Source organism: Astatotilapia calliptera, chromosome 6 (genome assembly GCF_900246225.1).
Source record: "Astatotilapia calliptera chromosome 6, fAstCal1.2, whole genome shotgun sequence".
NCBI classification, from domain to species: domain Eukaryota; kingdom Metazoa; phylum Chordata; class Actinopteri; order Cichliformes; family Cichlidae; genus Astatotilapia; species Astatotilapia calliptera.
Window position 1 is genome coordinate 25787660 of NC_039307.1, and position 24187 is coordinate 25811846.

The window sequence follows — 24187 nt, forward strand, 5'->3', positions numbered from 1 at the left end:
GAGAGGGCCCGTAAAATGTCCTCGGAGATGCAAGGCCTGTTCCTAAGAAAAAAAAAAAAAAAAGAGTTAAGTGAGTACAGTGTGATTTCACACCTATGGTGAGGGTGGCTGGATGGTGAGTGGGAGGCACGGCTGTTACCCACACGATGCCAGTCTGCCAGGGCACCACCTAGGGCCCTACATCGCCCCCCCTTTTCTCCCCCTCCCGTCCTGTGACGCCATGTTCCCCTTGCCCTGCAACACCAGTGCCCATCTGCTAGGACACGTTAGCCGCTGGCGCCAGGGACTATTTAGCCTGGCGTAATTAGCCCCCAGACACCAGCAGCCTGGTTTTTAAACAGATGTGGGGGAGGTAGCACTAGCAAGGCGACTATATACGACCAACAAATGTTTGATAAGGATGAGAGAGGAAGAGGGAGAGAGAGCGCGAAGAGAAGATGTGACCTAGTTAAAGGGATGATGCAACTTATGTTACAGCACAATGGGCAGTAATGATGACAACCCTACTTGCTCTGACTGTCCAATGCCATGGTCGAGGAAAGCCGAGCAGATGAAATTTAATTAGGCTGTGTCCATTTGCTGTACTGACATACAAGTATGTGGAAATAAACACTTTAACAGACAGACAAGGATGTTTTAACCTAAAATACCGATGCATTTTCCTTATTCCGAGTACCCTCACTGGCTTATTGTGTACTTGGCCTGACCTTTAACGAGGGACAGAGAAAGGTTACAGTGCAGATGCCCTTGAACCTCATGATCGTAATCACACGTGACTGTAACGGCAATGACCTTTACCCGCTTCCCTCCCCTCCTCCTCCTCACCATCTTTTTCCTCCCTTCCTCCACACCCCCCAGGGTCATTTGAGGGTCCAGACTCTTGTCAAGGCTGTCACTCTAGACAGCCCTCTCCATCTACCGCCCCCACTGTTGCCATGGCAATGGACGGCACTGCGCTCCGAGGACTGTGTGAGGGGGCAGAGGGAGCCAGCGGACGGATGAACGCTGCAGCATCTTTCCCTAACCTAGGTCAACCTTGCAGAGCTAGTGTAAGTAACGGGAGGGGATAAATGCTGGTCATGCCGCTTGAAGCCCAAATAAACTGTCAGGATAATGTCAGCACAGGGACGGGAAAGAGCAGTGATGAAACAAAGAGCACAGGTAGAGGGAGTACAGTGAAGGAATTATATAAAGCCCATAAGCATTGTCTCAATTTCTCTGTTTACACTCACGGGCCAATCATGTAATCCCTGTCTTCTGCAAAGACATGCACACACACGGAAACGTGACCTGGGGGCAGGCACTGGAGCAGCACACGTGTACTATCACAGAGCTCCCAGCCAGCATGAGTCACTGTGAACACCAGTCGACCCAGAGAGAACAATGGCAACCGGTGTGTGTGAGGGTGTCTGTCAAGCGTGCACGTACTGGCACAGGATGAAGAGCCACGGATGGAGCAACACCCCACTGCGCCACCGTCAGACAGCCATTTGTTTTCTTTGTGTGGATGCATACTTGCACGAGTGTGCCACACTGTACGTTTTATGATTGCACCGCCTGTCTTCCTCTTATACTTGTAAAGGAAAAACAATTGCGCTGTACACATAATGTGAGCACTGCAATTAAGCAATCAATAAGGAAAGAATCACTCTGCTCATATGTAGTTGGAAAAGCTAGCTGTGTCGGTGCATACTTCAGCCTGTTTCATTCCTGACTGCCTGAGAGACGCACTCCAGCAGCCCACAGTGGACAAACACCTGTCCATAACACACTTGAACCGGACCTGGCATTCAGTAGAGATTCTGATGCAGGTTTAAAAAAAGCACCTGCTCTAACACTTTATTTAGCCCGTGATACAAACCGTATAGTACGTTGAAAACAATGATTGCATTTATGTAATGCTAAGCGCAGAAGCAGCAGCGCACACACTCCGAAAGAAGGAATCAGGTTTGCATCTTCTGCTTCCTTGGGCAGGGAACCAGAAGAGGCAAAGGCTAAATCACGCTGCAATGCATGATGTCAGAGCGGTCCGCACAGGTTGAGACGTGGTTCATGTCAAAACTCTTGCTCTTAAACTGCCTGACATGGAACAAGGAGCAAGTCAGGGTTGAGTTTAAGTTCAACAATGCAAGCAAGGTTATATAATATTATATAATTTGCCATTTGCTGGCCTTGTTTTGGGGGACATCAGAGCAGAAGACACTAAACAAAATAAAAGTGAAACAGAAGCTTCAAAAAAACAAAGACAATTATCCCCCTGCAGGTCCGTAATACTCTCCTCAGTTTTAGCTTGGGTTTTATGTCAGTCAGCGTCTTAACCTTTGGCCTACATCTAACCTCCAAGCTGATCTGGAACATAAACAGCCAACTGGTACAATAAATAACAAGATAACAGTGCGTGACCTGTTCTTTCCTAGAACTACTTGCAGTGGTGACCGTTCTTTTAGATATGTATGTTTGCAGAAACTGCTTTGTTGAAACTCACGAAATACAGTGCAAGAATTCAAAATATATATTGAAGACCACAGAGTTAGTGTTTTGCATAGATTTAAGGGCACAGAACTGTGCCAATTGTTGCAAAGACCGATCTGAGAGCTATAAAGCTCATTTTGCATTTCTACAGTTCTATAGATAAGCAGATAGTCTACCTGAAAGCTTAATCAGCAGCTCAGAGGCGACCTTAACGTTGATATCCTGGCTCAGCAAGCTGTTCTTAGCCATGGGGCTTCCTTCTCTTGGTTTCAGCGACCCTGGGCGATCTGTGGCTGCTGCAGCCACCGTTGGCCCGTCTGGGCTGAAAGTCGTAGGGAAGCTTGGCTGGATCTGGCTCTGGGACTGGGAGGATGGTCTCGGGCTCAGTGCTTCCTCCACTTTGGGCTCTTCCTTCAGTTGGAACGGAGATTTGAGTGTCTCCCTCTGATTGGCCGCTGGAGTCAAGAAGACAAAAGAGATCAGAGGGAAAAGTGATTATCCAAAGAAGGCCATGACCAAAACACCTGACATGCATTTCATAAGCTGAAGTCACTTACGCAGCACTGTGAAAATGTAAAAAAAACAAATGAATGACAACATTTTCCACAATGGGATATCACAGGTCATACTGGCCAACAGTTGGCGCGATATGGGGGGAAAAACCCAGGGCGCAATCTTATGATCTCATTTCGTCTTAAGGGTATCCACAACAAATTCAGAATTCCTCCTCTCTTTCTTTTCTACCTCACAGAGCCTTTCCCTCTCCCCAACCCATTCATTTCTGTGCATATTATTCTCAACCTTAAGTCTGGATTCCTCGTTTCCTTTTGCATTTGACATCATCTGAATCCCCTTCATGAGGGGACATGAAATAATTGGACATGAAATAATTCCAGCAGTTCTGATAGCAATCAGCCGAAGTCTTATCTGCCATCTTTGCTGTGTGTAGCCTAGGTTAGGGATTGAACTGTCACATGGATCCCTCTGCTCTAAAGTCATCTTCAAGAGAAACTGGGCCAAATCTAATCCGCCTTAGATGAATAATTAATAATTAGACATGGAGCAACTTCCGATAGCCGCCAAGAAAAGAACAGCAGGGCAAGCGCCTCTCTTTGTGTCTCTGAGCACATTCCACTACTCCCTGTGCTAAAGCGAAGGTTTTTACAGGTTATGGCTCAGAAAAATGGTTGAAATAAAAACTGCTTTAACACACACAAAAAAGAAGAGCTAAAAATATTGCCAAAAATATACCATACTGTTAGTGGAAAGACACGTCACGTCTGTTTAATACAGGGCTGTGGGAACAGAAGGTTAAAGGATACCACTGTCTACCAATTAAGTGCAGGTGCACTATACCATTTTTCAGAAAGAACGCGAGTACTGAGGACTTTTTTAACAAATAGATTATTGTGCAATGTCACAAAACTTCAGTTACTTAAATTTAAGTCACACTGTTTGGCCACAAAATTAAAAACCACTTCCTCTAGATCCCTCACTGAACCTTTTTATGTCACTAGAGCCATTTTCATTTCCAAATATAGTTTTGTTCTTCTTCTTTTTTTTAACTATGTCAAATGATTCAAAAATGCACTGCACAATATTCGTTTGATTTATGAGGACACAATAACTTGAAAACTTACAAAGCCTTCTGGACTTAATTGGACGTATTAAAGGATCAAAATCCCCCGCTGGTGCATGAAGTGAAAAAGCCGAGTTTACATGCTCTTTGATCTTGTTTATTCAAAATCTAAAGAGATCAGCCCATGTGACTTGTGAACACTATCTGCAATAGTGGCATTGTGATGTGGGGCAAATTCATATGCGAGTCAAGAAGCAGCTTCGTTGCTATGATAACCAAACATGACAGAAGTTACAAAAATAAAGTTGGTATATACCGGTAATGTCATTTTTACCCCATAGCAACATGACTCATTTGTAGAAGGACATCACTGCAATCTGCAATAAATCAATTTGCGAGCGCTCCAGCAGACACCACGGTTGAGTACCTGCTAAGGAGCTATGCAGGTATCACTAGTTCAACTTCATAATTAGCCACACCAAATTTGGCTTTCCATTTTTCCATTTGAATGCTAATACTGTTTGACTGTGCTAATGTCAAGTGGTGCAGCGACAAACACATCTTCACATCTACTGGCACAACCCCTGACACTTGTACAGTTTGAAACAGCTTGTACATCCTAGCATGGACACTCAATCTGCAACACACACACAAACACACACACACAGAGCATGGCTATAAGAGAGGCTATCACTCTTGGGCAGACTGCTGTCCAGTCTCCTCTGGCCCCAGCAGAGATCTGCTCCGCTCCTCACCCGATCGTCTCACCTAACATCTCTAACCGCCACAGGCCTGCCGCCCCCTGCCCACATCATCAATCTGCGCTGGCCCCGGCCCCTCTGATTAATGATGATCTATGCCGGAGGGATAGAGGGCTCAGGGACAGGGGATACAGGGCAGGGAAAGGGGACAGGTGCTGGCGTTCTGACCACCCATGTGATGTTGTGATGCCACAGTGCCACACAATGGCAGGGCTGGGCTTGCAGTTCAAGAGGCTGAGAAGGAACAGGGTGAGCAGCAGCAGGGAGGGGAGGGTGGGGGGACATGGGGGTGGGGCGATGACCTTCAAGTTCAGGGGGGCAGTGGCGCAGGGTCGCACATGGCACCAGCTGGAAATGTCATGCTGTCAGATGTCAGCGGGCAGGCTAAGTATAACCTGGTCAGCACCTGGAAGGACGTCCTCTAATTAGAAGCGTGTTGGGCCATGTCGGATCAGACAGGGACAGCACACTTGGTCAGCGCCTTACAAACACAGATTAAACAAAAACTCACATTTAACCATACTTTGTGTTGCCGTTTGCTTCGTCATGCTGCGTTCAAACCCCGGGCAGTCGCTGCGCTTAAACCACTGACAAATAAATACTAAACGCAAGCTCGGATTCTCGAATCCTTCTCCTCGGCGGCCTCATGAGAACAAAAACAACTCCAGGACGTGCACTCACACACAAAGTCACACCACTCCTGTGACCTTTTGGATTGCTATAAATAGAGCGCATTTCCACTCAGAATCTATGTTACAGATCCCAATGAATAATTTAGTAGCCTAATCCAGTAGGCAAGTTTTTTGTTTTTTACTCCTCTGAGCTGATGGCTCAAGAACACAAAAAAAAAAAAAAAAGAAAAAAGAAAAAAAAAAAAGGCAGCGCAGAGCACCAACAGGAACTATTCAGCCAACAACACCACCAAGCTTACACTTTTGGCCTTTTGTCTGTCAAAATTCACAATCACAATAGCATCATGAGCATCCAGTCCCTGGCAGATCATTCTGTGAAGTGAGCACAGATTCGCGGAGGAGATGGGCATCTCTGGGTGACTGGGCTTCGCTTATGTGAGTTTCGTGACTGTGTGTGTGTCTGTGCATGCGCGCACCAATGTCCAGTGTCAGCTCCCTGCGCTGGTTCTAGCTCAGGTTTGACGATGCTATCAGTTTGTCTCCGTGTTATCACACCCTTCTGACACCTGCCACCAACGCTACTTCCATCGCCGTTCTCCTGCCCGTTTCTCTCCCCCTCGCTACGCTTCTCTCTTGCGCCTCATCTGTCTCACTGCCAGGCGCTTGTCCACTCCACCTCACCTCTAGCTCCGTGGCCAGGGCTGCCGTCAAATAACTTCATTAGCTTTCCACCTCTGTCACGCCGGCCTGCTCCCCCTCTGACAATTGGCTGCTGTTTTTTTTTTTTTTTTTCTTCAGAGAAGAGGAGGAAGAAAAAAAAAAAGCACAGGGCTACATGGGGCAGGTTGAGAACCCAACAAAAGCTGACAGTGTGCTAGACACCGGACAGTGATACTGATGGCTGCAGTGGGGATGTATGGACCAGAGGTCACACACAAAAGACCTGCCTGTATCTGCTCATGCAGAGCTGGAAAGCAAGGGACACATACGATTAAATCTAGACATTCTTAAAAGAAGGGAATCAAAAAGACTCTGTCATGAGACGTTCCCAAAAAAATGGCTTACAGAATCTTTCCTGCATACTTTTTTCCTTCAATATGCATAAATACACACAAAAAACCTCGATCTCCTGCTAGGATGACACACAAATGGCATGTTTTACAAGTCTAAATTCTGCTTTTGCGTCACATTACTGTACCCAAGCACCACATGGGAGTCGCTCTCCCAGGAAACGCATAAATAAGACAACTGCAGAAGCATCATGACAGATGCAACACCTCCTATAAACCCCCCCGCACACCAATTATTCACACCCAGCCAGGGTCAAGCACGTTGTGCCTGTGTCACCACAGCGGGGTGGGAGTGGAGGGGGTGTTCGGAGGGTGTGCAGTGCCCGCTGTCATTATTAACTCGGGGTCCACTGGGCACAGGGTAGGGGCTGTGCATTTCAAAGTGCCTCTGTGGCTTTCATCTCTGAATCAAAATGTGGATCACACCGGATAGCTAACGGTTGTGTCAGTGTGCAAGGATAAAAATCAAAGGGTATCAGTATAACACTCAACGGAAAGCAGGGCAGCCACCCCCCAAAAAAAAGAGATATGCTTATTATGTCAGAGGTCACTGAGAGTTCACTGGCTTTTTATGCCTGGGGAACTCAATGCAACTCCCTCTTTGCTTTTTACTCCCTCCGCCTTTGCTTGCTGTCACTTTATCTGTCTCATTTTTCTCCCCGTTTTTCTTTTTTTAAAATTTTTCCCTCTGCAGCTTTTTAATACCCCGCCCCCGCCTCCATAGGGCCTTGTGGGATCGAGGCACTGAGACAGCGGTGTAAAAGCAGGAGGGATGAGCTGCTCGTGTACGCACTCAATCTGGGTTGGCAGGGAGGTCAAAAGAAATGGAGTCTAGAGGTCCCAGGAGGAACTTCCTCACCTCTCCTTTCCTGGCTGCTCCTTGGCATGGGTAAGTCTCATAAAGATCTGAGCCCACTTCTTTCCACTTTCATAACCCTCCTTTCTTTAACTCCGCCCCCCAACAAAGGGAGAGAACTTTGTGATCAAAGAAGTGGTATTCATTAAAGCCCATCATCACGCATTCAAGTTCAACATCCTCTCGTCCTGTCTTTTTATATCCTGCCTCACTCTCCTTGAATGATGCCCCGACTAAGATGTCCGCCACTTGACACTGGGCTGACATTGCAGGGAGCCATCTTGGCTCCTCTGGGAGTTGCCTGGGCTTGATTGTGCAGTCTGGGAGTGAAGCGCAACTGGCACCCAGGGGGCATCCATGTGGAGCCGGGGCGTGCAAGATCGAGCGGGAGTTAACTAAGCCGAGCAGAGTCCCCGTGCATCCTGGCGGGGTCACAGGATGGCGCTGAGGGCGCTAATCATTTCAAATTATGAATTCCTTTTTAATTATGAATTATGCATAAATTTTTAATTAATCTAATGTTCCCAGGGTTTTTTTCCCCTCCCATCCTTACTCTCAAGATCTCAATCTAATTACACAGTATTAAGAGGAAGAGTGGCAGTCGTCGCCTCGACCCTGGCGCTGAACCCCGGTCAACCTTTTTCCATCAATCTTGCCATCTTCTCCAAGCTCATCTTTTGATATTTTCTGCAACACAGTGAAATGCATCTAAACATGGGTCGGGCCACGTACGGCTGGGAACAGCGTGTTTGTTAAGTTTGTTCAAGAAAGTGCAGTATCATAGCTGGCTTAGGAAAATAAAGAAGGAAAGGACAAACTTCCTATCAAGAGCAGCCAATATGAAGTCTTCTATTTTAGACGACAATCTTTAAGTCCGCTTGGGTAAATATTCAGTTTATCCCTTTGGCTAATTTGGAATTGAATTTGTCAGTAATAATAACAACACGTGCAAGGAAAAGCAGGAGGAAGACGCCAGGAATCTACAATTAGTCACCAACCGTGACAACTGACAAGATGCCGGCGAGAAAATAAATTCCTTGACCACTATTGACGAGGTACCCTTGAGCAAATCATTTAGTCCCTGACTGCTTTTGCGGAATTAATCAGTGCCCAGCTGCACAGAGCTAAAGACGTGCCACCGGGCATTACCAAGTGTCAATTTTACCAACAAAAAAAAAAAAAAAAAAAAAACACCCCATCATACTGCATTTATGTTTGACTGGATAAATGATTTTAAAACTGAACCTTTACTTGGGTATTGATATGTAAAAATAACTGCAATTTCCAAAAATTAGACTAACTAAGAACATGCATGTTTGCATGAACTGCATGTTTTATGCTATTGGATTTAAGGTTCTGCCCTTTCCCCCATAAATACCACACTGGACGACCTCCCTCGTACCAGCAATGATGGGTTTTGACACCTCTGTGTACATCTATAAAGACAATTTCCAGGTTTTCCCAAGGGTAGGTGATACAAACCCAGTCACATGACCGAAATATGACAGAAACCACTCAGTTCAGGAAAGAGCATCAAGGGTTACTCCTAGTAGATAAAGCATTAAGAGCGTCACAGTGGCACATAAGTCAATTTCCTGTATATATTCCATTCTGCTGCTACCAACCCTGGTTGTGCGTACAGTGGGATGCGCTTTGCCCGATTACCAGCAATTTATGTTAGATGTTTTGAGTCATTACCGACAGGGTCCTCAATTCATAAGCAACAACAACAAAAAACAGAAGAGACAGGAAAAGCTCAGAAAAGGCTTTCTGAGCAGTCTTAGCCCCATGCAGTGAATTGGGCAGAAGGAGGATGTGATTAAATGAGCTAGATGTGTTGAGCCCAACAGTTTCTCACTTATGCATAAACTCTGTGTATCAATCATTGAAATGTGTCAGCTTTTGAATATGGATTTAAAGCCCAGATCTCACCTTCCCGTGTTTATCTCAGCGTCATCTGTGCTAGGGTTTGTTTTGTTTTTTTTAAACTGATGTTACTGGAATATTTTAAGATGCTGTATCAGTTCACTACATTATGTTTTCAATAGCAATACAGAGTATATATAACAAATACCTATGCACAAGCAAGAACACGTTAGGCCAAAACCTGGATCAGAAACCACTATTGTCGTGTGGGTACCACAATGTATGGTACACAAACAAATCATGAATGGATGATGTATGTATGATGTATAAGACACTACAGTATACTATGATTAAAAGGTTTGAATTCCTTTAGTATAGTTGAAATTACTTTGAATACATGTGGCATTATGACACCACCTTTTCTGTGCTCAATAAGTTAAAGAGCTCAGTCACATATGCCAAAACCCATCTGTGCAGTGCGACTAGATGCACATAGTCTGAACTGTTACGTTTCTTTTCACCGTTTAAAGAATGACACCAATGGGAATTTTAAATGTTTTCTAATGTTAATGCCCATAAAATAAAATTTAAAAAAGAAGCCTGAGATGCGTTGGTGTACGTGCTGCTGTCAAAAGCTAAAACTCTCTATTCCCCGCATGTTTGAACTAATAGACATTTTACGTTCTCGTTGTTTTTATAAGCCATTTAAAATAAAAAATAAATAAAAATAAAACAGCTCAGAGACATTCTGCAGCCTTGACCTGAGACAATAAGCATAAAAAAGTGTTTACACTTCTTACGAATGTTATTTCTGGTGACAATGAAGAATCAAAACAAAACTTAAGGCAAAGGGGAGACAACATCTAGCTGGAGATCAGTGCCGATGTCTTCATATGAGAGTTTGGAAGAACTGAAAAACTCTTGATGAAAGTGCAACTGCAGTGAGTCGAGTTTAAAAAGTCAAGCTGAGAAAGCGGCACAATAAACAAAGCAATTATGGATTACAGGAGTTACACCACCGCTGCGTCTGTGTGAGCTGCTTTTCTATGCGTTTCTGCACAGCGTTAACTAAATGCAGCACTGTAAAGACTGCACTATAAAAAAAAAAGCTTTCGTTTAACGTAGGAAAAAATAAATCTATGCTAACCTGAAAGCTTCATAAGCAGGTCAGTGGCCGTTTTGGTAGTGATGTCAGGGCTGAATAAGGAGGCTGTGGTCGGAGCGCTGGGGCTGGATCTGACGCCGACTCCGACCCCTACTCCGGGTAGGTCCAGGGAGTTGGCGCTGCTGCTGGCACGGTCCCTGCAGATGCTGAAGGGGGAGAGCACGGACAGGTCTCGCTCTTGTGGCTCCTCCTTGATGTGGATGTGATTGGAGGACGCCTCGACTGGAGGGGACGTCTGCTGCTGAGCGTCCGAGTGCAGCGGGGACACCTCCGTTGCTCTCATGTCTGCGGAACTGCCGTCACCCATCAGGGAGCCCTCGCCCTCCGTGTCGGTGGTGATCTCCTCTTTCACCTTGACGTCTGTGCGTGGGAAGTGCTGGTGGCAGCGCATGTGAAGCTTCAGGCTGAAGTGACGGGAGGAGGTAAAGGGACAGAGTTCGCACTGAAACGTCTCACCCCGGTCCTGGTGCTGATGTACCTGGGAAAAAAATGGGGACAGGTTTAAGCGTCAAACCCCTCCTTATCTCCAGCACTGCATGGTGCCAGGAAGACAGCTTTAGGACATCTTTTGCTTTATTTCTACATTTCTTTGTGAGCCGCAACAGTATTAAATCATGCAAAAGAGAAATGGAAACATTTAAATAGTGATCAAACACGACATGTAAGGGGATCAGATCAGAGAGGAGAAAAATAAAATCCAACCTTCATGTGGGACTTGAGATTGTCTTTGCGAGCACAGCGGAAGGGACACAGCGGACACTGATGGCTTTTCAAGCCTGTGTGGATGACCATGTGTCTCTTCCAGTAGCTCTTGCGTTTGATGACCAGGCCACACACAGGACACTGGAATGGTTTGCCACCATCCTCAGGAGAGCCTTGATGGGAACCAAAGAATTATTATTCTTATTTTTCTGTTATTTATTTTTTTATTTAGAGGCAAGATCCAGTCCCAAGATGTTGATGGACTTTGATGAATGAATATGCACTAGCTAAACGAAGCATTTAGTTACTGTAAGTGAGTATTGTGAGTGCGAATGGTTGTCTGTCTCTGTGTGTTAGCCCTGCGACAAACTGGCGACCTGTCCAGGGTGTAGCCCGCCTCCTGCCCTATGACAGCTGGGATAGGCTCCAGCACCCCCGTGACCCTGAAAAGGATAAGCGGAAGCGAATGGATGGATAGTTACTGTAAAGCAAGCGTGCCAAAAGTCCATCCATCCATCCATCCATCCATCCATCTTCATCCGCTTTATCCGAGGCCGGGTCGCGGGGGCAGCAGCCTAAGCAAAGAGGCCCAGACCTCCCTCTCCCCAGCCACCTCCTCCAGCTTATCCGGGGGAATACCAAGGCGTTCCCAGGCCAGCCGAGAGATATAATCTCTCCAGCGTGTCCTGGGTCTGCCCCGGGGCCTCCTCCCGGTGGGACATGCCTGGAACACCTCACCCAGGAGGCGCCCAGGGGGCATCCTTGTCAGATGCCCGAACCACCTCAGCTGGCTCCTTTCAATGTGGAGCAGCAGCTGCTCTACTCTGAGCCCCTCCCAGATGGCCGAACTTCTCACCTTATCTCTAAGGGAGAGGCCAGCCACCCTTCGGAGGAAGCTCATTTCTGCCGCTTGTATCCGCGATCTCGTTCTTTCGGTCACTACCCACAGCTCGTGGCCATAGGTGAGGGTAGGGACGTAGATCGACCGGTAAATTGAGAGCTTCGCTTTTACACTCAGCTCCCTCTTCACCACGAGGGACCGGTGCAGCGTCTGCATTACTGCAGCTGCAGCCCCAATCCGTCTGTCGATCTCCGGCTCCCTTCTCCCATCACTCGCGAACAAGACCCCGAGATACTTGAACTCCTCCACTTTGGGCAGGATCTCATCCCCGACCCGGAGTGGGCACTCCACCCTTTTCCAGCTGAGAACCATGGCCTCAGATTTGGAGGTGCTGATCCTCATTCCCGCTGCTTCACACTCGGCTGCGAACCGTTCCAGTGCGAGCTGGAGGCCCTCACCCGATGAAGCCAACAGAACCACATCATCCGCAAAAATCAGAGATGAGATTCTGAGGCCACCAAAGCGAAAGCCCTCCGCCACTTGGCTGCGCCTAGAAATCCTGTCCATAAAAATTATGAACAGAACCGGAGACAAAGGGCAGCCCTGGCGGAGCCCATCACCTACCGGGAACGAGTCCGACTTATTGCCGGCAATGCGAACCAAGCTCTTGCAGCGGTTGCCAAAAGTATTGATCCTATTTGATCTCAAAAGATCCATATGTAATAATGCCGGCACCACTGCACTAAGACTGCACTAAGTGCATTTGGCTGAAAACAAATTGGATTTGTTAACGACGATCTTCATACGTTGCAAAGCCACCTAGCGGATCAGGGATGGACAGTTCGGTGGGCTTGTTCTCAGCCGCAGGATCCATGTTTGACAATCCCACTGTAAAGAAATGCAAATCCCCTCTTTAATAAGGGAGTTACTCAGACACTGATCAGATCTGCGAGAGACAACGTCTGCGCACCTAATGATGAAAACTATCACGAGAGAAACACCAGCTGGAAGCGATGGAACAATGAAAGCAAAAAACTCTAGCATGTTTTAGTATCTCGATTATTGTTGTTGGCTTCATATCCGGCATCCATTACTGTTTAATTGGTCTTATTAGAAAGAGGCATGATTGCATTACAAATTCTACAAGGGCCTGTCAGGATGGCTTCATAAGTATTCCAGTGCCGTTCCTTGAAAAACATCTGGTAATCAGTGTTTGGTGAAATTACTGTGCTCAGCCATTCATTGACCTGAGGTGTAAAACCTCGAGACTGCCTATTTGCAACAATAAACCACCATCTGCGGCCCAACCTCTCCAAGCACAGCAGAGATCACAATGCAGAAATGACTTGTGCTTAGTCTAAGTTGAGGCGAACAAAGCAGAAATAAAACCAGGAGGCAGCGTGTGTGTGTTTAGTGCTTAACATGTGTAAGCCTAATCACGTGTTAGAAAAACGGGAGTCGATTCTTCCTAAAACACGAAAGCACAGCATGCCAGCGTGATACAGTTTTATAGCAGAACTAGCGAGGGTCTACAATAAAACAAGACATGACAGTCAATAATCAAGGTCACATTTTTCAGTCTGGCGACCAAACAACTACCTGCATTTTTTTTTTTTTTTTTAACAGTGCTGCTCGACCTTGACGGCATGCCGGGTTAGAGCAGACCCCTTTTTAGCATGCAGATCACAGAATATTACATCGACTGCCTCATCTGTCTGAAGTCAATTTGATCCAGCCATTTTAGTTTTGGCGGGGTTGCGACACAATCCCTCAAAAGTGCCCATCCATCTCCCTGAAAACGTTCTGTTCTCCCTTAAGACTACTTAGCTGGAGCTTGCACTTTGAAGTCATCTCTCCGCCTGTCCAAGAGTGAGATCTGTGTGTGCACCCTTGTTTGGGTTGCACGTCTACATCTGAGCACGCTCTTACAGATTATACTGCGTGCCCATTTGTAAGTAACTGAGAGACAGCGTGTACGAGAGGAGAGAAGAAAGAGTGAGGGAGAAAAAAAAAAAAGAAAAAAAAAAAAGAGTGCACGCATCTGTATCCAGTCAGTGGAAAGTATGATGTGTTTGGCCTTAAGTCTGCTGTGCTGATCAGTGCAGAGGGCTCTGGTTAGTGGGGTATGAAGCCAGGAGGAGGCTGCTGAGATGGATATGGACTCCAGGGCTCCCCACTGTGCCGAGCACACACTGACGGCCCCCTTTTGGCAGCACGCACATCCGAGCACAAACGAGCTGGTCTGGGAAGGCAGTGAGGTCTCAGTCGGGAACCCCCCGTCGAGCCCACAGACCATTTCCCAGACTAGAAGGCCAGCCAGAGCTGTTTTCTCTCGGCTATGCTCTCTGCTCGGCTGACAGTTAAGCTGAGGCTACACTACACACTGCTTCAGCGCCAGTGAGGTGAGAACAAAACCATTACAAAACTAGAGAAAACATGTCACCGAAGTTCACAATTCTGTTTCTCCGCCGGCATTTCTTTTTCTTTTTTTTTTTTGGTGACATGCGAACCTGCCGCTGCTACACGAAAAGGTTTTTGGAGTCATCCTTAGAACGAAGTAATAATTTAGCACTGCTAACGGTGTGACTTTGAATTTCATAGTGTTGTATGTTTGGCCACACGATGGCTGGGGAAATATAGAAACTGAACTGACAGTTAAAAGACGTGAATTATTTTCTGCTGCAGTAAGACAAGCTTGCACATTCAACCATAGCAGTCTTGTTTAACTTTAAGCAGACAGATTGTGTGTTTAACACAATCTAACACTTGAGTGTACTTTAATAATTTTGCAAGTCTCTCTTGCTAAAGAAGAACAAACTACATATTTTAAGTAGAGAAATATGGAGTTATGCACCTACTGTACTGTACCGTACTGGTGCAACCATTATTTTAATTAATTCACTAATCTCATTATGCTTATAGTGATTCCCATGCTTATTATAGTCCTTTATTGTGCTTTTAGATTACCTGCTTGGTTGCTGGGCTTCCCTCTGCCCTTAGGAGGAGAGGGCAACAGCAACTCTAGGCTCTGATTGGGTGTAGAGGGCGTGGGTGCTTTCTGGTTCTTGTCCAACAGGGGCTTCACGTCCTCTTGGAGGACCCCAGTAGTTGCCAAGGGGGAACCGTCTTTCTTCTCTGCCAGCAGGTTTCCTGCTGCCCTGGCTGCCACCTCTTTGAGCAAGGCAGCGGAGGAGGTCATAGACACAAGTGAGAGGAAGGAACTCGCTGCTTGGTGGTCCGTAGCAGCACTGCCCGTTGACGAGGCTTGGCTCCGTTCACTGACTTTCTTGGAGAGCGCAGCGAGGGTGGAGCTAGCTGACTGCGGGCTAAACGGAGAGTTAAAGGCATCGAAGCGCACCACATCGTCTCCTCGACCACCCCCACCCAGGGTGGGCACTGCAGATGAGGCAGAGGTGGATGAGGAGGAAGATGTCGTTGAAGAGGAGGCCACAGCGTTCTTGTCTTGAAGCACAGCGTTGGCTGCTGCTTTTAACTTCTGGATTGCAGAGTCCGGGGACAGGCTGGAGCCGCAGGGCGTGGAGCAGCTGGCTGGGGGCCACTTATCTGCCACACCTGCCCATACAAAGCCACTGCCGTTGCTTGGGGTGACAGAGTTAAAGGGGTCTAGGGGCTCTTGCTTGATGTTGGTGGCTGAAGGAGCTGTGGAGGCCGGTGAGGCTGAGCCACTGTTGTTGTTGTTGTTACTGGCCAGTTTTCGGGCAAGAGCACTTAACTGCTGGGCGTGGTGGGAAGATGGAGAGAGTGTCAAAGGTGGGGCTAGACCTATTGGAGGAGAGTCGCCCCCAGCCCCTCCCCGTGATGACCGACCCAGGAGCTCCCCGGTGTCGAGTTTTAGCGACCCAGCTTCTAGGAGGCGCCGTAGGTTGCTGCTGAGGGGCTTTCCCAGGGCTCGAGATGCTGCCTCGCCGTACAGTGACGATACCACAGACGAGAGCGTGTCCTGGGCCGAGAATGCACCTCCATCCAGTCCAAGAAGTTCCAAAGAGGCACGATGGATAGGCGTGGGGCAACCCAGTGAGCTCTCACCTCCACAGGTGTCATGATCCCCAGACCCAGCGCTGACTCCAGGTCGTTCGTCGGGAGAGGAGCCCCTGGGCAGGAGGACCTCATCCTGGGTGTCTCCAAAAGACGACGACTCTGAGCGCGTGTCAGAGGCGTTCCCAAACCAGCCTTCCTCCTCCACAGCAGTGCCATCAGGCCCTCCTTCCTCATTGCTGTCCACATCTGGAAGAGGAGAGGAAACCAAAGGAAGAATTAATGAAAGTGTGTGAGTACTGTGGCAAAGGTTGCTTTAGCGAACAGTTAAGACTGATGATTATTTCACAGCTAAACAATTGCCGTACAGCTCTAACTTAGGTTTACAATTATGATGCTTAAGACAGTTAAGCTTTCACAGTCCGGCTTCTACACTGCAGAGATTAGCAAACTACACAATGCAAAATCCTAAATGGGAGTCAAAAAGCCTTTAAAAGCTGAAAAAGCAGGCAGACAACTAAAAAGACTTAAAGCCCAAATTCAACTTCTTTTTCTTTCTTTTTTTTAATACAGTCACAAGGCACATCCAAGATGTTTGAGTAATTTAGATTTTTCTGTCTTTTTTTTTTTTTTTTTAAACCTTATTTTTCCCACCCTTGGTCTGGAAGAGCCTAGTAAAGGGGTTACCATGACAACGGGTCCTTCTGGGAGGCTAGACAGCAAAGATTAGGGTAATGGAGGTTACAGAACTAGATTAATATTCATGAGCCTGCGGATACCACCAGGGAGCCAATAAGGATAGGGTTAAGGTCACCAAGGGTCATTAATATACACTTCATGTATCAATATTCATAAGCAAAACATTACAGCTTGCCAGACAAGGGCGAACAAAGAAAAGTGAATATTCCTGATACATATTAACAAACCTCCATAAGAATATGTCAAATGCACCAAGCCCGGGTGAAACAAAATGTCAAAACTGACACCTCCTCTTTGGGTTACTGAACACACGAAGCTCACGAAACATTTAACAAAAAACTGGCTGAGATTCATTAGAAGAGCAGGCACTCAAAAATGAAAATATCATTTAAGATGTCTTACACACCAACATACATTTCCAAGCACACCAAAGCTGTGTTCACCTTCACGACCCTCGCTGAGGCCCGGTGGGTCCGCTCTTTGTTTACAGGCAAAGGCAAAATCGTTGCCAGGCAACCCAGCCCAGCAACCTGTAGGGATCATTAGAGATGGCTGACATCTGGCCAGCATGGCTCGCTGTGGTCCGCAAAGGTGACCACAATCACAACCCGCTGTGACCGCTACTCTCCTTCTGCAACAGATATCAAACAGGGCCTGCACACTTCCAGATATCTTCTCATCTCAAACACATCCCCACTTCCTTTCTTACATTTTACAGTAACACAGAGGAAGATGTCAAAAAGCAGAGCAACGGATCACCTTATAATATCAGCCTTAGTGCTTTCCAAACATCCTATAGCCACATGCCTAGTAGCCTTCACCTTGACAAGATATTACAGGACGCACTTTATGGCACTGACGAGCTCGTGTGACACTTTGTCTGTTGAGACTATTATTAAGGTGAATGAAAAACACCAAAATGCACCGATTGTGAACCCAATTTACCATGCCGCTTGAAGCCATTTTACCACCGGAGTAGGGTTAACAGGAATAAAGGGAGGCAGAGGGAGAAGGAGCCAGTGAGTCATGCAGGGCAGGGCTTGACCCATTTCCATGTGACATGCGAAACGCAGCAAGAGCCACTAATGGCTGTAATGTGGTTAGAGGGAAATCGCTAGATTACTGACCCGAGGTCTCAGCTTTGAGGCTGAACTTTCTTGCTGCCTAAGTTCAATCTTAAACCTCGGGGTTAGGTGCAGCTGCACACAACACTAAGCCACTGGGCTTCTGCCTGAGTGCTACAGTGCGCACTTCACTACCATGGCTTTGTGTGTCACAGGCGAGCCACCCCTGTGGACAGAATGACATTTTCCAAGGTCATGGTCTCCAGACCAGCTCTAAGGGGCCTTCATGCCAGTTCTGTACTTACAGCTAGTGCTACATGCCCATCGTACACATTGAGACATTCTTTGAAGAACAAACACATGTTTAATTGCTAAAGTCCTGCCCATGATTATCTTTTCCTTTTTTTCTTTTTCCCCTGACATACACATTTAACTGCTTCGGCTCCTCAACGGTGGCTGGTTTGATGATGGAGGCATGGAGATACTGGCCGAGGCGGCAAGTGTCTGCCACTGAAAGGGAACCATTTAGCGGTGTAATGGCGGGGATGACTTGCATGTTGAGACAAACAGCTGCGGGGTGCTCAGCAGTCTGGATCTGTTATCACTCACACACGGATGATTCACTGGCAAAAACGGGAGGGAGTTTTCTCTCTGGGCCACTGAGATGTATAGCGCCACCTTATTATAGACAGACAAAGACAGACCTATAAAGGGGTCCAAGTCCAGCCTGAGACTCCATTAAAGGGAGGGCCAAAGGCTTCAAGACTTCCCAGAATAAACAGTGTTGAGCTTGACCAGAGATGCACACAGAGCAGATAAAAATATTTTCATGTACAGCGTTTAGAAATTTGTTGTGCTAACCTGTCAAAGGAAGAAACCAGGAGGCTCACAGCCCGTAACTACAGCTAAAAACAGTTGGACCTTCCAGGTAGTGGAGTTGTTCATTGTTTCACCGCACAGAGCTGTCAACAATCTCCAGTTGTGAACTTGGCAGGATTATTTTGGCTGAGGCTTTTCCAGGTCAGAGGGTTGTGCACGCATGTGTGTGCTTTCGTGCTCAGATGTAGACGTACAGACCGTGTGCCAGCTATATTTCAGCTAACCTTGTCGCACAGAAAGATCACTAGTTAAAAAAAAAAAAAGTAAATATATAAAAGGAAGGCGTGTGAATTAGAGAAAGGAGAGAAGAGCAGGACACTAGAGTAAAAGGTAGGTCAAGAGGTCACCGACCACATGACTTCTGCGAGGCTGCTGACTAACATGTTCCCTCTCCTTTTTCCTCTCTCTCTTACACACACAAAGCTACTCTGTTGCTTAGCCAGGCATGAATATTGGCCTCCCCGACCCCAGGCCTGAACGGGGTAGGGGGGGAGAGGAGACGGGACAGTGAAGGAAGGAAGGGACAGATAGAGAGATGGCAAAAAGGGAGGGGCTGATCTGACTGGGCAGGCAAGAAGAGGAGGCCATTAGCCGATTAAGGTTGGAAGGGGGTGCATCAATACTGCGCTGATGTCAAAAGGAGAGTCGTGCCCATGAGCTAATATAAGAATGAGAGAGAGAAGGAACAAGAGCTAGAGAGAGGAGGATAGTGCAGGTCAGGGAATCACTAAAAATCGCACAGACTGCTGACCGCAAAGCCCTACAAAGTGAAATAACATGAAAGACTGTCACAACATACCGAGACTAGAGCCATCACATTTACATCACCAAAATGATTAGCCTCTCGTTCCTTCTAAGACTGGGAGGCTCATCGTGGTATGTGTGCTTGGGTTAAGGAGGTAGGGCACAGGGTGAGGCCATAGGAAGGAAGGCAGGGAGTATGGATGTGGTGAAGAAGGAGCCGGGGCAGTAATTAAGTGTCCGGCTGGACCCTGGCGGGGGTTGCCACAGCCGCGGGCTATGCTAATGAGCAAGCCCGGCGGTCAGGGCTACCTTATTAGTGCTCGCTGGACAATATGGTGGGAGAGATGCACTACTGACTGCTTCACGTCTCTGCAAATGACTAACAGTCCTCCCAAGGAGGAAGGTAATTCCATTAATTGGAACACAGTGGATCAGGATCACCTCCCTTTCCTTTTTCCACAAACCCTCACTTGCTTGATCTATGTCAAAATCACCCCCCCCCCTCCCCCCTGAATTAAGAAAAAAAAAAAAGAAAAAAAAAAGTAGAAATTACTTATTTCGTTATTCATTATTACCTGTAATCAGTAAAGTAGTCTCAGTTGTGTAACCAGGATGTTAGCCACTTTGTCATATACTTTACTTCATGCGTGTCTTTTTCCCTAACACCAACCAATTTTATAAAAGTTTTCACTTTGAAGAAGAATAACAGCTAGAGAAGACTGCAGGAGTAATGATTTAACTGAATGTTAACACAATACTTCATTGACATTTATTAGAAACATTAGACTTACTTTTGATTCAACGTCAACAAGTGTAAAACACATGTAAGTCAGTACCTTTCTAAACAGACAAATCTTATATTAAAAATGTTAAAAAAAAAAAAAAAAAAAAAAATCAATTAAATTTTTACAAATCCAGATCCTGGCTCTTTTGCCATTTCCCATTTTTGAATATAAAACCAAAGGTTTAAAGAAAAAGAAAGGTGTCATGTGTTTAGAGTAAGGACACATCTGTAAATCGGTTGAATATTGATGTTCCTTTGCAGGAGCAACATGACCATCACTCCATCGAGTTTATTCATCGTGTTGTTTCCATTAGGAAGTTGATGAAACATGACAACCAACAAGGCGACAGGCAATACCAGTGATTACTGAGGCGAAATGTCATACAGGACAGTATGCCTCCTATTTACATTAAATGAACTTGTAAGACTGTGCCTGTCCTTTATGTTAAGCAACACCACCGCTTAACAATCTTAAAATAATCTGTAGTGTCAAACAGGGGCAGGGCTGTTTAATGGGACTTCTTAAAATTCCAGCTCGGTTCCAAAACAAAAGGGGGAAAAAAGTGGCAACAGTGTGAAAAATGATGTCAACTGAAACAGAAAACATTGACTTGGAAATCATTTTAAACATCTGTTTAATTGATAAAATAATGTCCAAATGATTTTAATAAAAATGATCACTGAATTTAATGCCAGCATTATTCAAAGCAAAGGCAATGGAGGTGAGAAAAGAAGGCATTTGTTGTGTAGTGCTAAAAAAAAAAAAAATACAAATAAAAACACACCTATTTCTAGAATTCACTTTTAACGTGACCTTAGTTCGCATTAGATCTTCTTAGGTTCACATTTGAGGCATTTATGGAACATCTGGAAATTTTAGCTACAGAAAAAAACCCAACCCAAGCCTGTGCTAGAAAAGAAAGTGATAGTGTAATGATCCATCTAACTATTTTTCGAACAATTAATCACAGCACTGCTGTCCTATCCTAGTCCTTTCTAGTGTCACTAGTTAATCTCGCACGCTGGTTTTAATTTCATGTATGGATGATCAAATGTATAATAACCAAAGATGTTGCTTGCCGTGCACCATTTTTAATCACGATTATATCGAACTAATTAAAAAAAAAAATTCATCAGCAATTAATTTGTTTTAACATAGTCTCAGCAAAGTGCACAAATACAACTAACTTACTTAGATTATGTATACACATGTTTTTGTACTTTTGACAGTACTATGGCTCACAACAGAAAAAACAAACAAACCCTGAACCATGTCATAGATCAGAGCTTCCCTGTAAGCAGGCCGATTACAGCGTTGTTTGGCGCTGCATTGTTAAAACAAGCATGTATCCTTCTGGTGCCTTCATAGATGCGCTAGTTACCCGTGCTAAATACACTGATGCACCCCCATACTATTGCTACTATATCACTAGTGCTGGCTTTTAAACTGTGCACTGACCACAGGATAGTTTTCCACTTCGCCCTCAATCCATCCTTAATGAGCTTGGGACCAGAGACGAAGGTGGCCTCTGCACTGCTTTTGCATGCATTGTGTTTATTTGTATGTTCCTCTACAGAGTCATGTCAGCTGTGCACTTTTCTTTTATTACATTACATTACATTATTAGTTTGCACATGCCCCATTTAGATGCCTTTTTTTTTTTTTTAAATCATGTTATGGACCTCTTGCCATTTAACTAGTCTAGTTTTTACATTTTAAATAACTAGTTTTAAACAAATAGAAAGACCATCATAAAGTGACTAGTTTCTAGAAACCTACTGTAAAGACTGATCAACTCATTTTCTCGTGGTGATTCAACAATGTGGAGGAGAATGTGATGGAGGACACCACCGTGTCCATGTTCAACTAAGATGAGATCATAGTTTCATCAGTGAGCCCTGATGCTCTGCACAGATGAAGGCATCATCATCCTGGAAGAAACCACTCTCATCTGGACACAAACATTTTATCATAGGATACAAGCACAGCTACAAATCAACTTTTTATTACAGCCATCCTCTCCTCCAAGCGAACTGAGGGACCCAAACCAAAACATTCCCTCAGGGGTCACGGGTTAGAATTATTTTTTTTTTTTAGGAACAAGATATTCACCCTATAGTAACACGATGTCTTTACATGACATGTCATCCCATGTATTAATGAAGATTAACATTAGACATTCAGATATTCAGTTCAAAAATGATAAAAATCCAGAATCGACGCCTCTCCAGCTACCTGCACTATTCCACCCAAGTGTTTGTGTCTGTGACAAAGACATAAAGAGCCCATCTTTCAGCTGGAATCTGAGGTGAGGTGATACTCTCAGTAGGGATCAGGGTTCAGACAGCAGTGCTATATATAATGGTGGTTGAGTCGTATTGAAATGTAGCGCAAATTACCATCTGTGTATTTTCGGCCTTGGCCTCCGTGGTTTGTGGGTACTTTGGGCGGCATGCCAGAGGTGAAACAGGAAGGAGAAGTGTTCTTGGAAGAGAATGAGACGACTGAGAGCCCGAGACCTCTGAAATTCCTCAATGCAGATGAAGTGCACTTTACATCCTGGTTTATTTTTCCCTTCCATTTTTAGCATCTCACGTAGAAAAGAAAAAAAAAAAGTTCTTGCTCATAACCTCAGATGTGTACTCGAAGCTATGTGCCTAAACTGCTGGAGGGAGACATATGTATTACATGCTGCAGCTTTAAGCTGAAACATTACAAGTTCATCCCTAAAGGAAAGAAATCTTCATTATAGTCACTTTAAAAGTCAACTTAAAATGCAAAAAAAAAGTCAATGTGACACTAAAATGGTGCAAAAACATAAAAAGGAGCAACACCCGGGGCAAATACTTCACTCCTTTTGGGGTTAGAGGCGGTCAGATGGTGTCTGAGTTTAACGTGAACTGTACAGGGTCCTGCATAAAGCTGTAGCCCTGAACTCTAAATAATAACCAACAAAAGGTGCATGTGAGAACGCAAATGTCCAACATTCATATTTAAAAGCAGTCGTTTTCTCAGAAGCAAATCCTTCTTATATATTTAATTATGATGTTTAAAAGAGCAAACATTTCAGTGACTGTTTTTAATGCAGTATGAGATTCCTGCTTAATCGTCACAGTGCACATTACCTTTTGATGGCAGTTGGCACGGCCCCCCAGGCAGGCAGGCAGACATACACAAAACATAGGATCCCGACAAGAAAAACAGTCATTTTAGCTTGAAACACACTGCTGATTGGTTCGCTTGTGTTCATGCGTGACCTTTGTATTTTAACAGGTTAGTTTGGATCTGATGTTACGTGTTATAGCACAAAAGTGAGGAGACAATTTGTGCTTTCTATGAGGTCAAAGTGACTGGTTTTGCCAGCAGAGACAGGGTGGTTTTGAAAAGACTGATTTCTTTTCAAGTGTGTTATTTCCACAAATCAATGAACTTTGCCAATGCTGCCACGCATGTCGTTATAACATGTGAAGTTGTTCCTTTGTTGTTTCACAGGCAATGTGTCTCACTCTGTGCTGCAGGAGAACTTCTGGGATCGACGAGAGACGACTTACGCAAACAATGGCCAGCTTTATTCGAGAAAAGCTTTATGTAGCTCAACATCAAGTTATTTCAATACAAATACTCTCCAATCCTATATATCGTTTGGAAAAAAAAAAAAACCCATACAAACACATAGGTCTTGACTTGATTCTACTGACAATGTGCAAAGTTTATATAAGCAGTTGCTTATGACAGCTGAACATAAGTATCATAAATGAATGTACTTAAAAGAAGTGTGAAAGTTTGGCTTAACAAACTTTGCTCTAAACTAGGGATATATCAACACTTTTAGCCCTTTATTATACAATCTTTGATTAAGCACAAATTAAAAATCATCAAACTCATGAGACAACCTTTAATCTTGTAAAGGAAACAGTTTAAGAAATGGATAAATGAAAGCACGCACACACACACACACCACACACACACACACAGTTTCAGAGGTCTTTGTAGCCCGCTGCACAAATATCAAGCACTGCATCTGTACAACACAAAACTGATGTGACAACAGACAAACATCAGTCACCATCAGCATT

The 24187-nt window shown here is 45.3% G+C and overlaps 1 protein-coding gene across 2 annotated transcripts in view; it reads right to left on the reverse strand.

The window, feature by feature from the left end:
• znf827 (zinc finger protein 827) overlaps nt 1-24187 on the reverse strand; it is an 83691-nt gene that overhangs the window by 34594 nt on the left and 24910 nt on the right. The window contains exons 1-5 of one of the 2 annotated variants that reach the window (XM_026171342.1): nt 17083-17994; nt 14912-16189; nt 11104-11276; nt 10384-10879; nt 2649-2927 (exon numbers count right to left, since the gene is read on the reverse strand). In XM_026171342.1, the coding sequence (XP_026027127.1) occupies nt 2649-2927; nt 10384-10879; nt 11104-11276; nt 14912-16189; nt 17083-17209 (2353 nt within the window). In that variant the 5' untranslated portion in view covers nt 17210-17994. Of the gene's footprint in view, nt 1-2648; nt 2928-10383; nt 10880-11103; nt 11277-14911; nt 16190-17082; nt 17995-24187 lie in introns of those variants that run through there. The other variant, XM_026171344.1, reaches the window with a different exon arrangement.